This window comes from Sus scrofa, chromosome 3 (genome assembly GCF_054392235.1).
Source record: "Sus scrofa isolate SSC_HxYL_T2T_F1_AM1 chromosome 3, Sscrofa_HxYL_maternal_Yorkshire_Landrace_v2.0, whole genome shotgun sequence".
NCBI lineage: Eukaryota > Metazoa > Chordata > Mammalia > Artiodactyla > Suidae > Sus > Sus scrofa.
In genome coordinates, this window is record NC_139385.1 from 28,554,404 (window position 1) to 28,568,721 (window position 14,318).

Consider the following 14,318-nt stretch of genomic DNA (forward strand, 5'->3'; position numbering starts at 1 on the left):
TTTGTCTAGAGCAGGAAAATTTTAGAATTGTGCTGGTGCTGGAACACGTGGGGAGGGCAGTTGCGGCTTAGCCTGGGCTGGGAGCCCAGGGGTGGACCTGGTCATAACATTCCCGGAAAGCCACTTAAAGGCTCAAGCAACCACATCGGGCATCAGGTAGCTGCAGAGAGCTGCTGCAACATGACCTCAGGAGTCCAGCCAGGAAAAGGCCTTGTTTTCCAGGCTGACTTTAGGGTGACTCAGGTTGGAATTAAGAAACTCGATTTCTTTCTTTTTTTTTTTTTTTGTCTTTTTGCCTTTTCTTGGGGCACATGGAGGTTTCCAGGCTAGGGGTCCAATCGAAGCTATAGCCACCAGCCTACACCAGAGCCACAGCAATTTGGGATCCGAGCCGCGTCTGCAAACTACACCACAGCTCACGGCAACGCCGGATCGTTAACCCACTGAACAAGGGCAGGGACCGAACCTGCCACCGCATGGTTCCTAGTCGGATTTGTCAACCACTGCGCCACGACGGGAACTCCCAAGAAACTTGATTTCTGTGTAAAGCCATGCCCGTTGAACTCTTTAACCACGTGTGTGCCCGTAATTGGCCTAACCCTGGAGAGGGGGCCGGGCCGGCTCCCGCAGTGATGTCAGAGTCCCATGAAATGACAAAAGGAGACGTGTCAGGGCTGCGGGTCTCCGGAACAGGGTCATGAAGAGGATGGGGGTGCCGGGGGGGGGCAGCTGGTGGGGTTTGGAGGCACCTTCTCATCCATTTCCCTGTAAGTCTGGAATCAGTTGAAACCTAGAGACAGGAAGCAGGTATATAGCAAAGCAGCAGCTTTAACTTAGTGCAGTAGCAGGGGTGAATGCGGTTTGGGTATTCCTGCCACCAGACAGAGCTTCCCAGCCCCCAGCCCTGGATATGGAATTCACGCGTGGTCTCTGGGGAGGATTTTAGGGGGTCCTAGTCTCTCCGGGGTGCTGACAGCCCAGGAAGTAGTGAGGCTACCTGGGCCAGCAGCTTCTGGACCTGTTGCCCCGCCCACTAGAGTAACTAACTCAGAACAAGAATTTCCGGAGTTTCTGTCATGGCTCAGTGGTTAATGAATCTGACTAGCAACCGTGAGGACGAAAATTCAGTCCCTAGCCTTGCTCCGTGGATTAAGAATCTGGTGTTGCCATGAGCTGTGGTGTAGGTCGAAGATGTGGCTTGGATCTGGTGTTGCCGGCAGCTGCAGTTCCGATGAGACCCCTAGCCTGGGAACCTCCATATGTGGCAGGTGTGGCCCTAAAAAGCAAAAAATTCCAACTCCTGGAGTTCCTGTTGTGGCATATAGGTAATGAACCCGACTCGTATCCTTGAGGACACACTGGCCTCACTCAGTGGGTTAAGGATCCAGCGTTGCCATGAGCTGTGGCGTAGGTTGCAGACGCTGCTTGGATCCTGTGTTGCTGTGGCTGTGTCTTAGGCCGGCAGCTGTGGCTCTGATTTGACCCCTAGCCTGGGAACCTCCATATGCCAAGGGTGTGGCCCCTAAAAAGACAGAAAAAGAGAATTTCCAACTCTTCCATTCCCATTCCAAGGAAGGCGAACAGAAGGGTCAGTTCCATGGAATAGTTGAGTTGAGAAGACAGGATTTCCTGTTTTATGGATCTGAATGACTTTCTCCATGGTGGGCTTCAAGGTGATGACTTAAAGAAGAGAAGCCCTGTGTCTGCTCCGTGGTGCTGACCCCAAAGGCCAGCTCTGAGCAAAGACAGCGCCCGTGGGAGGGGCCGAGCTCCGTGTTTTCCAGCACGTGGCGCTGGCCCGTGCTGCCTGGTTGCTGTGCCACTGACCGCTTCTTCCCCTTCCTCCTCTAGAGCTGGAACACAGCCGGCATTGGAGAGACCCTGACCGATGACCTGCCCACCTTCAGTCTCACCCCCCTCGAGTACATCAGCAACGTAAGCGCCTCTGGACACCTTGCTCCGGGCTGGTCCCAGCATCGGGACCTCTCCTTCGCCTTGTCTTTCAGTTCTGGCCCTGCTGGGTAAAGGGGTCCTTGCTGCCTCCGTGCTGTCTGTGCCTTTTGCTTTTGGATGGTCTCCGTCCACATCCAGGCCTTGCAGCTGATGTCCCTTGGTCAGCTGATGAACCCCAGGCAGATCTCAGAACGCAGCCCATTCCTGCTCCTCCCCCAGCCCTCTCAGTCGCCGGTGCGGCCAGTACCCAAGGGCATCAGCGTGTGGTCCCTTGGAGGTGCTGACTTGGGAAGGTGGGAAGCAGGTGACTGTGTCTTTTCGGAAGAACCGTGTGTCTGTGGTCCTGAGTTCAAACTCACAAAACAGATAGCACCTCCTATGTGCCAGGCCTGTGCTGAGTGCTCTCATGTTCAGTTGCACAGCAGCAAGTAAATCTCTCCACAAGAATTGTAGTTATAGAGGCTGACTATATTAACAAAGAACAGAATAGCCCTGCAGGGGAGCAGGGGCCCTCGGAGCCCTTCCCCCCTTCACCTTTCACCCCTGGGAGTTGACTATCACCCAGACATCTGTACCTGGCCTTAACTTTCATTCCTTCCTGCAGCCCAGCTCCCTTGCTCTGAAATGTCAGTGTGCATGAGAAATACTCTACAGGAGGAATACACCCCAACTGTGTCTTCCTCACACTGCGGGAGGGTTCTGCAATTTTCAGGGGGGCTTTTAATTTATTTTTTTCCTTTTTTAGAGCCGCATCTGTGGCATATGGAAGTTCCCAGGCTAGGGGTCCAATCAGAGCTACAGCCGCTGGTCTACACCACAGCCACAGCCACACCAGATCCAAGCTGCATCTGCGACCTACACCACAGCTCGTGGCAGCACTGGATCCTTAACCCACTGAGCGAGGCCAGGGATTGAACCTGCATCCTCATGGATACGAGTCGGGTTCATTACCGCTGAGCCATGACGGGAAATCCAGGGGTCCTTTTGAGAGAGGTAATTTCTGCCTTAAGCTCTCACTTTGGAACCCACCCCTGTGTAAGTTATGACCATTGCAATAGATACAAAGGACTTTTTTTTTCTTTGGACTTTTTGCCTTTTCTGGGGTCGTTCCCCCTGCGGCACATGGAGGTTCCCAGGCTAGGGGTCTCATCGGAGCTGTAGCCGCCGGCCTACGCCACAGCCACAGCCACGCCAGATCCGAGCCGAGTCTTGCAACCTACACCACAGCTCACGGCAACGCCAGATCCTTAACCCTCTGAGCAAGGCCAGGGATCGAACCTGCCACCTCATGGTTCCTAGTCGGATTCGTTAACCACTGAGCCATGACGGGAACTCCCACAAAGGACTTTTTGAAAATCAGTATTGTAGAGTTAGAAGAAGTGTGTGGGGTCCCACCGGTGGGAACAGGAAGGACGGCCTCCGCTTTCCGTTTACTGGTAACAGTGTCAAGTCCAAAACGACAGTTGTTTTCCTTCTCTTTTCCAGGGCGTTGCCCAGTATCCTGGACGGATGGAACTGAAAATATGGGTTGGTCTTTCCAACCAATGGGACTAATCTTATGGTTAGAATTGAGGCAATGTGCATTACCGTTTCAGTGGGTTCCAGAAAAGACGTTACTCGAAGGGACTCAAGAGGTTATCAAATTGACTTTAAAGTTGAAGAAGCTGGAGTTCCCCTTGTGGCTCAATGGGTTAAGACTTCCACATAGTGTCTGTGAAGATGTATATTCGATCCTTGGCCTCGCTCAGTGGATTAAGGATCCAGCATTGCCACAAGCTGCGGTGTAGGTTGCAGATGTGGCTTGAGTCTGGTGTTGGTGTGGCTGGCAGGTGCAGCTCCGATTCGACCCCTAGCCTGGGAGCGCCTGTATGCCGCAGGTACGGCCCTAAAAAGACAAAAAAAAAAAAAAAAAAAAAAAGTTGAAGAAGATGAGGTGGGGAGGAGTTAGGGAGGGTGAGGATGAGTGTCCAAGCCTTTCCCACCTGCCAGGACTCGTCAGCTCCCAGACAGATGTTGTACCTGGGGGCTGATGACCGGAACTCAGGAAGTGACCTTCCATCAAACCCGCACTGCGTGCAGGGACAGTGCTAGGCTCTTATTGGTGGTGCTGCGAGGTAGCACGCAGCCTCGATAGAATTTTATCGCGAGAACAACTTTGTGAGCCAGTTGGCGGCAGCCTTGTCTCACAGTCAAAAGCCCCAAGGATCTGGGGGATGAGAGTGGGGCGGGGCTGCTCTGTTAGGATGCCAGGCGCTTGATGTGTGTCTCACACAGTATTAATTTCATCCTCGCCACAGCCGTTTGAAGTCAGCATGAGATCATCCTTCTTTCAGAGATGATGACACCAGGGCCCCGACAGATCGAGTCCATTGCTCACTGTCACCCAGTGGTAGAGCCAGAACTCAAACCCAGGTCCTTCTGATCACAGGTCTTTTCATTTTCCTGCGTCACTGCACTGACCAAACAGGATGTCTAGGAGTGTTTATTGAAAAGGCGAGAATAAGAGGCAAGCATCTGCAGGTGTGATAGTAAGCACCCTTCCCACGTCGATTTCCAAGAAATAGAACTCTTGCGAGAAACCCGATGTTGTGGAATCTCTTTAGGAAACACAGCAGTCCACACAATCTAAGGCCAATTGATTGAAGTTTGAGGTGTCAGATTATTGCAGGTTTGCGCCTGACACTTTGCCTTGCTGATGCATGCCTGGCCCACACAGAAATGGGTGAGCACTAGAAGGGGATAGAGTGGGAGAAAATGCTTTGGAAAAAACAAATCAGCATAGATGCAAGGCGGAATGAGAGTGCTTCTTTATTTCCAGGAAAACTGGGTCTGTGGATTTAGCCAAGAGGTCATGGCCGTGGGTGAAAAGGGTGCCACATGCAGGGATGTGTCTGTGGTCCCTGCACGTAGTAGGTATTCAGGAAGTACTTGCTGGGTGGAATTAGAGTGGAGACATTCTAACCCTAGTAGTCAGCGTCCTTCTCTTCCTCCAGCCGTGGGGAAAAGTGATGAGTTTGTTGCTATTTCAAGCTGAAATGTACAGTGGTTGTGGTTATTCATGAGGTAAGTGACTGTCTAGTTTGAGTGAAAGATTGTGCAAATAAATGAAAGGCGAAAGTGCTGATTTAATTTATTTTACCAGCTGTGTTACCTCTTTTAAAAGGAGACCAAACTAGTAATTTTTTTTTTTTTTTGTGGTCGTTTTAGGGCCGCACCCATGGCATATGGAAGTTCCCAGGCTAGGGGTCATTTCAGAGCTACATCTGCCAGCCTACACCACAGCCACAGCAACGCAGGATCCGAGCCACATCTGCAACCTACACCACAGCTTATAGCAATGCTGGATCCTTTTTTTTTTTTTTTTTTTTTTTTTGTCTTTTTGTCTTTTGTTGTTGTTGTTGTTGTTGTTGCTATTTCTTGGGCCGCTCCCGCGGCATATGGAGGTTCCCAGGCTAGGGGTTGAATCGGAGCTGTAGCCACCAGCCTACGCCAAAGCCACAGCAACGCGGGATCCGAGCCGAGTCTGCAAACTACACCACAGCTCACGGCAACGCCGAATCGTTAACCCACAGAACAAGGGCAGGGACTGAACCCGCAACTTCATGGTTCCTAGTCGGATTCGTTAACCACTGCACCACGACGGGAACTCCAGCAATGCTGGATCCTTAACCCACTGAGGGAGGCCAGGGATTGAACCTTTGTCCTCATGGATGCCACTCAGATTCGTTTCCACTGAGCCACAGCAAGAACTCCAATATATATGTATATTTTTTGTCATAACCTGGTTATACATTGTCATAACCCAAAAATCAACCTCATTTTGAAACAAAATATATACCTTATCTTAAAATACTGAACAGTTATGAGTTGTAATAGAAATAGCTATCTACAGTGTACCATGATGGCAGTCACATGTTTCTTTTCTTTTCTTTCTTTCTTTTTTTTTTTTTTTGTTTTTTTGCCATTTCGTGGGCCTCTCCTGTGGCATATGGAGGTTCCCAGGCTAGGGGTCGAATCAGAGCTACAGCTGCCGGCCTACACCACAGCCACAGCAACTCGGGATCCAAGCCGCATCTGCTACCTACACCACAGCTCATGGCAACGCCGGATCCTTCACGTGCTGAACAAGGCCAGGGATCGAACCCACAACCTCATGATTCCTGGTCAGATTTGTTAACCACTGAGCCATGACGGGAACTGCAACAGTCACATGTTTCTGACAAACATGTGACAAACACTGCATAACTCGTGGGTTCATCCCACATGTCCTGTAGCCCTACCTTTGCGATTCCTCACCAGCCAAGGAGGTTTAGTTTCTAGAGTTGTGAAAACAATATAGTTTCCCCTCCAAATTAATTTCCAATTATTCACTGCTATGTTTCCCCCAACAAAATTCCTTCTTTCTCTTGGTTAAGTCAGCTAGAAGGGAGAGATGCGGATCCAAATCTAAAAGACAGGGTTGGAATTCTTGCCTGACCATGCATTTGACATTAGCATCTTACTGGTTTTTCATCTGTGAATGATAATAGTAACTTATTTAAATTTTACAAAGCACACTTTGGTATCCATTACTCCTTTTTTTTTTTTTTTTTTTTTTTTTTTTTTTTGTGGCTGCACCTGTAGCATATGGAAGTTGGAAGTTCCCAGGCCAGGGATTGGCAGCTGGATCCTTTCACTTACCATGCCCCGGCCAGAATTGGAACCCGCACCCCTGCAGTGACCTGAGCCACTGCACTTGGCGTCTTAACCCACTGTGCCACAGCGGGAACTCCGCCATCACTCACTGGAAGGAGAACTTGCACCAAATGCATTCCAAAGATATGGAGCCCATTCATATTCAAACATAGCAGTGAATAATTGGAAATTATTGCCTCTGTGATCTACATGCAAAGTCCTGTGGTTGTTCTTTTCAGGCATCGCCTCGCCGATCTTACCACACGCTGGAAAAATCAGACCCCGGGGCTGCTGCTAGTCACGCAGTTTTGTCTGGCTGCCATTTGCCTTCGCACAAACGCACGGCATGAAATACGCCCCCGTAGGAATCAACGCTAGGCTGACCGTGCTTTCTTGTGTTCCAGATCGGGCAGTATATCATGTCCCTCCCCCTGAACCTTGAGCCATTCGTCACTCAGGAGGACTCTGCCTTAGAGCTGGCCTTGCACGCCGGAAAGCTGCCGTTTCCTCCCGAGCAAGGTGAGAGAGGCCTGCGGGAGAGGGAGCAGTGGGCTCGGAAGTGATGGCACACGCTCGTGATAGCACCCTGCCCTCAGCGCACACGTCCACACTCAAACTAAAGTAGCTGTCACAGGGCACACGGTGACTGAGAAAGATTGGGTTTTCTTACTGCACCTTCTGAAAAACTCCTGCAGGACAGAGGGGATTAGGCCAGGAGCCATCCTAACTCTGTCTCCCTGTGTGCGCAGCGTCCTGGGTGAGCTCCACTGGTGCCCTCAGCTGGGAGGTGAGGGCAGGGGGCCTGCCAGGTGTTCCCTTGCTCTCTCTGCTTCCCCTCTCTGTGGGCCAGGTGCCAAGTAAAGTGGCACCTCATAAAAACAGCTTTTCTGGGAGTTCCCTTTGTGGCTCAGCAGCAATGAACCCAACTAGCATCCATGAGGATGCAGGTTCAATCCCTGGCCTCGCTCAGTGGGTTAAGGATCCGGCGTTGCTGTGAGCTATGGTGTGGGTCGCAAATGTGGCTCAGATCCCATGTTGCTGTGGCTGTGGTGTAGGCTGGTGGCTACAGCTCTGATTCGACCCCTAGCCTGGAAACTTGTGTATGCCGCGGGTGAGGCCCTAAAAAGCAAAAACAACAAAACAAAACAGTTTTTCTTGTCAGGACAAAAACAAACTCTCCAGCATAGAGGTTAACATTTTCTGTCCAGATGCCTCTGTCTGTCGTGAGCTCCAAACTCCCCAAGGCTCTTGGATCTTGAAACCCACAAGGTAGAAAATACAGTAAATTAATATCTTTCTTTTTTCTCATTATCTGGGGCTGACAGATTTGAACAGGGATCACATACTCTCTGATCAAAAATCATCTCATCCCTCATACTGGGCATTTCAGGCCTTCTGAGTCAGGCTGAGCAGACAGAAAACAGTCGCTTGGTATATAAAGGATCCAGCAGCTCAAGAGAAGGTGCCACACTGAAAGTTAAACTCACATCGAAAGGTTAAAAATGGCTGCTACAAGGCATCTCATGTACATGCAAGCTGAAGACAAGACAGCTGCATCACTTTCATTTGAGGTTGAATCAAGTGAAAGATAATAAATGGGACTAAAGGATTCTTTATGTTGGCATGGATGTCACAGTGAACCTGTAATAGACACCCTTATTTGTCCAGTGACACGGCACCGAAATATATAAAGAGGAAGCTATCAGACATGTAGTAACAAAACCACGTTAGTACCGAGAAAATCTCGCACTTTTCATCTAGGCTTTGACAGATCAAAAAGGAAAATTAACGAGGAGAAAAGAATCGTCCAGTGTAACCAGCACACTTGAGATAATATGTCAAGCTTAATGCCAAATGCTGGACATTGTGTCACATTTCCATAAATTGTTTACGAAAGCAACACAAGTAAAATCTCCATAGGTTTCATAGGTTTATAAATATTAAGGGTATTCATAATTTTTCTTTAAGATTTTTATTATAGTTGATTAACAATGTTCTGTCAATTTCTGCTGTACAGCCAAGTGACCCAGCCGTCCATATATCTATATCTATGTCTGTATATGTCTATTCAGGTCTATTCAATGTCAAAGTCTATTAAATGTCTATTCAAGGTTTCTGCCAATGAAGCAGAAAAATGAAACAACATGAAGGCGTTCAAATAAGCTAAAACATAACAGAAATGTGAAACTTTGGTAATCCTCAAAGAGCGGCAGGTTCAAGTGGGATTTATCATTTTCTAACCTGTCAAATTGACCACATATACATGCAGATGTTTTAAGTGTTTGTGCAAGATGGAGGAAAATAGTTTAAATTGTACACTTTGAATTTCTTAAGGACTATTTGACATAAGATCAAAAACCTTAGAGATGTGCATACCTTTTAGATCAGAACTTATACTCCTAGGTAATTATGCTAATAAAATAACCATGAGTATCATTCTATGAATGTAAATTCCAACATTGTTCATAAAAGCAAAACAGTAAGAGTTCCTGGGGGCCTAGTGGTTAGGGACTCAGCATTATCACTGTTGTGGCTTGGGTTACTGCTGTGGCTCAGGTTCAGTCCTTGGGCCAGGAACTTACAGATGCCTCAAGTGTGCCCCCCCCCCAAAAAAAAGCAAAACATTAAAAAGAAATACAAATGTAAAATTGTAGACATTTTTGTTAAAAATTTTTGGTAAATCTATGTAGTTAAATGCTATGTAGCCATTAAAACGATGTTATAAAATTATTTAATGACTTATACATACATCCTCAGCATCTATTGAGATGATCATATGATTTTTACCCTTCATTTTGTTAATGTGATGTATCACATTGATTTGTGGATGTCGTATCCCTGGGATAAATCCTACTTGATCATGGTATATAAAACATAGCACATTAGATTAGTATTGTTGAATTTTGTTTGCTAATATTTTGTTGAAAAATTTTATATCTCTATTCATCAGGAATATGGGTCTGTAATTTTATTTTTGGTGGTATCTTTTCTGATTTTGGTATCAGGGTACTACTATCTTTGTTATTAAGGATCCTAAAATTACGTTTGTTAAATTAAGAGGAAGCGTTCCCTCTTTTTCACTTTTTTGGAAGAGTTTGAGATGGGTATGTATCAAATCTTCTTTGGCTGTTTGGTAGAACTCACCAGTGAAACTGGGTTGTCCTCGACTTTTGTTTGTTGGGAGGTTTTTGATTTCTGATTTAATCTCTTTACTAGGAATTGGCCTATTCAGATTTTCTCTTTCTTCATGAGTCAGTCTTAGAAGATTGTACGTTTCTAGGAAGTTATCCATTTCTTCCTGTGTGTTGTCCAGTTTTTTGGTGTATACTTGTTCATAGTAGTCTCCTATGATCTTTTGTATATCTGTGGTATTAGTCCTCTCTTTCATTTCTGACTTTATTTATTTGAGCCTTATCTCTCTCTTTTTTTTTTTCTTTTCTTTTCTTTTTTTTTTTAATGGCCACTCCTGAGGTGTATAAAGGTTCCCTGGCCAGGGATTGAATCTGAGCTGCAGCTGTGACCTACACCACAGCTGCAATGCTGGATCCTTTAACCCACTGTGCTAGGCTGGGGGTCAAACCCATGCCTTTACAGTGACCCGAGCTGCTGCAGTCAGGTTCTTATCCCACTGTGCCACAGTGGGAACTCCCGAGCCTTCTTTTTTTCTTGGTGAGTTTATCTAAAGGTTCGCCAATTTTATTTATCCTTTCAAAGAGCCAGCTCTTAGTTGCATTGATCTATTCTGTTGTTTTGTTTTTTTTTTTTTTTTGTCTCTACTTATTTCTACTCTGATCTTTTTTGTTTACTTCCTTCTGCTAACTTTGGGCTTAAATTACCCTTCTTTTTTCTAGCTCTTTTAGGTATTAAGTTAGAGTATGTATTTGAAACTTTTCTATTTCTTGAGGTAGGTCTGTGGCACTCTCAACTTCTTGCTTAGAACCGCTTTTACTACATCCTATAGATTGGGGTGATTGTATTTCTATTTTCATTTGTTTCAAGGTATTTTTAATTTCCCATGTAATTTTTTTATTGACCCATTTGTTGTTCATTAGTATGTTGTTTCATCTCCATTCGTGATTTTTTCAGTTTTCTTCTTGTAATTGATTTCTAATGTCATACCATTATGATTATAAAAAAGATGCTTGATATCATTTCAGGTTTTGTAATTAAAAAATTTTTTTTGGCTGTGTCCATGACATGCAGACCTTCATGAGCCAGGGATCAAACTTACGTCACAGCTGTAACCAGAGGCACAGCAGTGACAATGCCAGATCCTTAACTTCCTGAGTCATGAGGGAATTCCTCAGTCTTCTTAGATTTATTGACTTGTTTTGTGTCCTAACATGTGAGCTACCCTAGAGGATATTCCATGTACACTTGAGGAGAGTATGTATTCTGTTGATTTTGGCTGGAATATTATATGTATATATAATAGCTATACATATCTTTCCATATATGTTAAGTCCACTAGTCTAATATTATTTTTTATAATGATTTTTATTTTTTCCATTATAGCTGATTTACAATGTTCTGTCAATTTTTCTACTGTATAGAAAAGTGACCCAGTTACACATACATGTATACATTCTTTTTTCTCACATTATCATGCTCCATCATAAATGATTAGATATAGTTCCCAGCGCTATACAGCAGAATCTCATCGCTTATCCATTCCAAAGGCAACAGTTTACATCTATTAACTCCCAATTCCCGGTCTATCCCACTCCCTCCCCCTCCCCCTTGGCCACCACAAGTCTGTTCTCCATGTCCACACTTTTTTGTGGAAATGTTCATTTGTGCTGTATATTAGATTCCAGATATAAGCGATATCATATGGTATTTGTCTTTCTCCTTCTGACTTACTTCACTTAGTATGAGAGTCTCTGGTTCCATCCATGTTGCTGCAGATGGCATTTCTTTTTTTTATGGCTGAGTAGTATTCCGTTATATATATACACCGCATCTTCTTAATCCATTCATCTGTCAATGGTCGTTTAGGTTGTTTCCATGCCTTGGCTATTGTGAATAGTGCTGCAGTGAACATGTGGGTGCATCTGTCTTTCTCAAGGAAATGCCCAAGAGTGGGATTGCTGGGTCATAAGGTAGTTCTATGTATAGTTTGCTAAGGTACTTCCATACTGTTTTCCCATAGTGGTTGTACCAATTTACATTCCCACCAACAGTGCAGGAGGATTCCCTTTTCTTCACACCCTCTTCAGCATTTGTTATTTGTGGATTTATTAATGATGGTTATTCTAACTGGTATGAGGTGGTACCTCATAGTAGTTTTGATTTGCATTTCTCTAATAATCAGTGATGTTGAGCATTTTTTTCATGTGCTTGCTGTCCATCTGTTTGCTGGCCATCTGTATATCTTCTTTGGAGAAATGTCTATTCAGGTCTTTTGCCCACTTTTCAATTGGGTTGTTGGCTTTTTTGCTGTTGAGTTGTGTAAGTTGCTTGTATGTTTTAGAGATTAAGCCCTTGTCAGCTGCGTCGTTTGAAACTATTTTCTCCCATTCTGTAAGTTGTCTTTTTTTTTTTTTTTTTTTTTTTTTGTCTTTTCTAGGGCCGCACCCACGGCATATGGAGATTCCCAGACTAAGGAATCTAATCGGAGCTATAGCTGCTGGCCTACACCAGAGCCACAGCAACGCCAGATCTGAGCCGTGTCTGCGACCTACACCACAGCTCATGGCAACACCAGATCCTTAACCCACTGAGCGAGGCCAGGGATCAAACCCGCAACCTCAAAGTTCCTGGTCGTATTCATTAACCACTGAGCCACGATGGAAACTCCTATAAGCTGTCTTTTTTTTTTATGGTTTCCTTTGCTGTGCAAAAGCTTGTCAGTTTGATTAGGTCTCATTGGTTTATTTTTGCTTTTATTTCTGTTGCCTTGGGAGACTGACCTGAGAAAATATTTGTAAGGCTGATGTCAGAGAATGTTTTGCCTATGTTCTCTACTAGGAGTTTGATGGTGTCTTGTCTTACATTTAAGTCTTTAAGCCATTGTGAGGGTGTGTCCCAATTTCATTGATTTACATGTGGCTGTCCAGTTTTCCCAGCAACAGTTGCTGAAAAGACTGTCTTTTTCCCATTTTATATTCTTGGCTCCTTTGTCGAAGATTAATTGACTGTAGGTGTCTGGGTTTATTTCTGGGTTCTCTATTCTGTTCCATTGGTCTGTATGTCTGTTTTGGTACCAGTTCCACACTGTCTTGATGACTGTGGCTTTGTAATATTGTCTGAAGTCTGGGAGAGTTATGCCTCCTGCTTGGTTTTTGTTCCTCAGGATTGCTTTGGCAATTCTGGGTCTTTTGTGGGTCCATATACATTTTTGGATTGTTTGTTCTAGTTCTGTGAAAAATGTCCTGGGTAATTTGATAGGGATTGCATTGAATCTGTAGATTGCTTTGGACAGTATGGCCATTTTTACAATATTAATTTTTCCAACCCAGGGGCATAGAATATATTCTATTTCTTTGAATCCTATTTAATTTCTTTGATTAATGTTTTATATTTCTCATCATATAAGTCTTTCACCTCCTTGGTCAGGTTTATTCCCAGGTATTTGATTTTTTGGGGTGCAATTTTAAAGGGTATTGTATTTCTGTATTCCTTTTCTAATATTTCATTGTTAATATACTGAAATGCGACTGATTTCTGAATGTTAATCTTTTTTTTTTTTTTTTGTCTTTTTGCCTTTTCTTGGGCCACTCCCGCAGCATATGGAGGTTCCCAGGCTAGGGATCTAATCAGAGCTGTAGCCGCCGGCCTATGCCAGAGCCACAGCAATGCAGGATCTGAGCCGCATCTGCAACCTACACCACAGCTCACGGCGACGCCAGATCGTTAACCCACTGAGCAAGGGCAGGGATCGAACCCGCAACCTCATGGTTCCTAGTCGGATTCGTTAACCACTGCGCCACGACGGGAACTCCCTGAATGTTAATCTTATATCCTGCTACTTTGCTGCATTTATTGATCAGTTCGAGTAGTTTTGGGGTTGAGTCCTTGGGGTTTTCTGTATATAGTATCATGTCATCTGCATACAGTGACAGTCTTACCTCTTCTCTTCCAATTTGGATGCCTTTTATTTCTTTTGTTTGTCTGATTCCTATGGCTAGGACTTCCAATACTATGTTGAATAACAGTGGTGAGAGTGGGCATCTTTGTCTTCCCTAACATGTCGTTTTAGGCTGGTAGTTCATTATTAATTTTTTGTCTGGATGATCTATCCAATGATGTAAGTGGAACATTAAAGTTCCCTATTATTAGTGTATTGCTGTCAATTTCTCCCTTTAGGTCTGTTAATATTTGCTTTATATATTTAGATGCTTCTATGTTGGGTGCATAAATATTTACAAATATTACATCCTCTTGTTGGTTGACCCTTTATCATCATGTAATGCCATTACATTTTTCGTCTTAAGGTCTGTTTTGTCAGATGTAACTACAGCTACACTGCTTTCTTTCCATTTCCATTTGAATGGAAAAACTTTTTTTCCACCCTTTCACTTTCAGTCTGTATATATCCTTAGACCTGAAGTGAGTCTCTTATAGGAAACATATGGATGAGTCTCGTTTTTTATCCATTGAGCCACTCTGTCTTTTGATTGGAGAGTTTTGTCCATTTACATTTAAAGTAATTTTTACTAGGTATGAATTTATTGCCACTTTATTCAACT

At 44.7% G+C, this 14,318-nt stretch overlaps 1 protein-coding gene across 18 annotated transcripts in view; it reads left to right on the top strand.

Annotated features, from left to right (window-relative positions):
* COG7 (component of oligomeric golgi complex 7) overlaps positions 1-14,318 on the top strand; it is an 86,066-nt gene that overhangs the window by 62,970 nt on the left and 8,778 nt on the right. For 9 of the 18 annotated variants that reach the window (XR_014840581.1, XR_014840575.1, XR_014840576.1 and 6 more), the window contains 2 exons: positions 1,852-1,935; positions 7,032-7,146. Coding sequence is in view for 5 of the 18 variants with exons in the window: in XM_021086472.2 (XP_020942131.1) it covers positions 1,852-1,935; positions 7,032-7,146 (199 nt within the window). In the remaining 13 variants the exon portion in view is untranslated. Of the gene's footprint in view, positions 1-1,851; positions 3,082-3,438; positions 3,515-3,740; positions 3,831-7,031; positions 7,147-14,318 lie in introns of those variants that run through there. The other 9 variants (XR_014840583.1, XR_014840568.1, XR_014840579.1 and 6 more) reach the window with 6 other exon arrangements.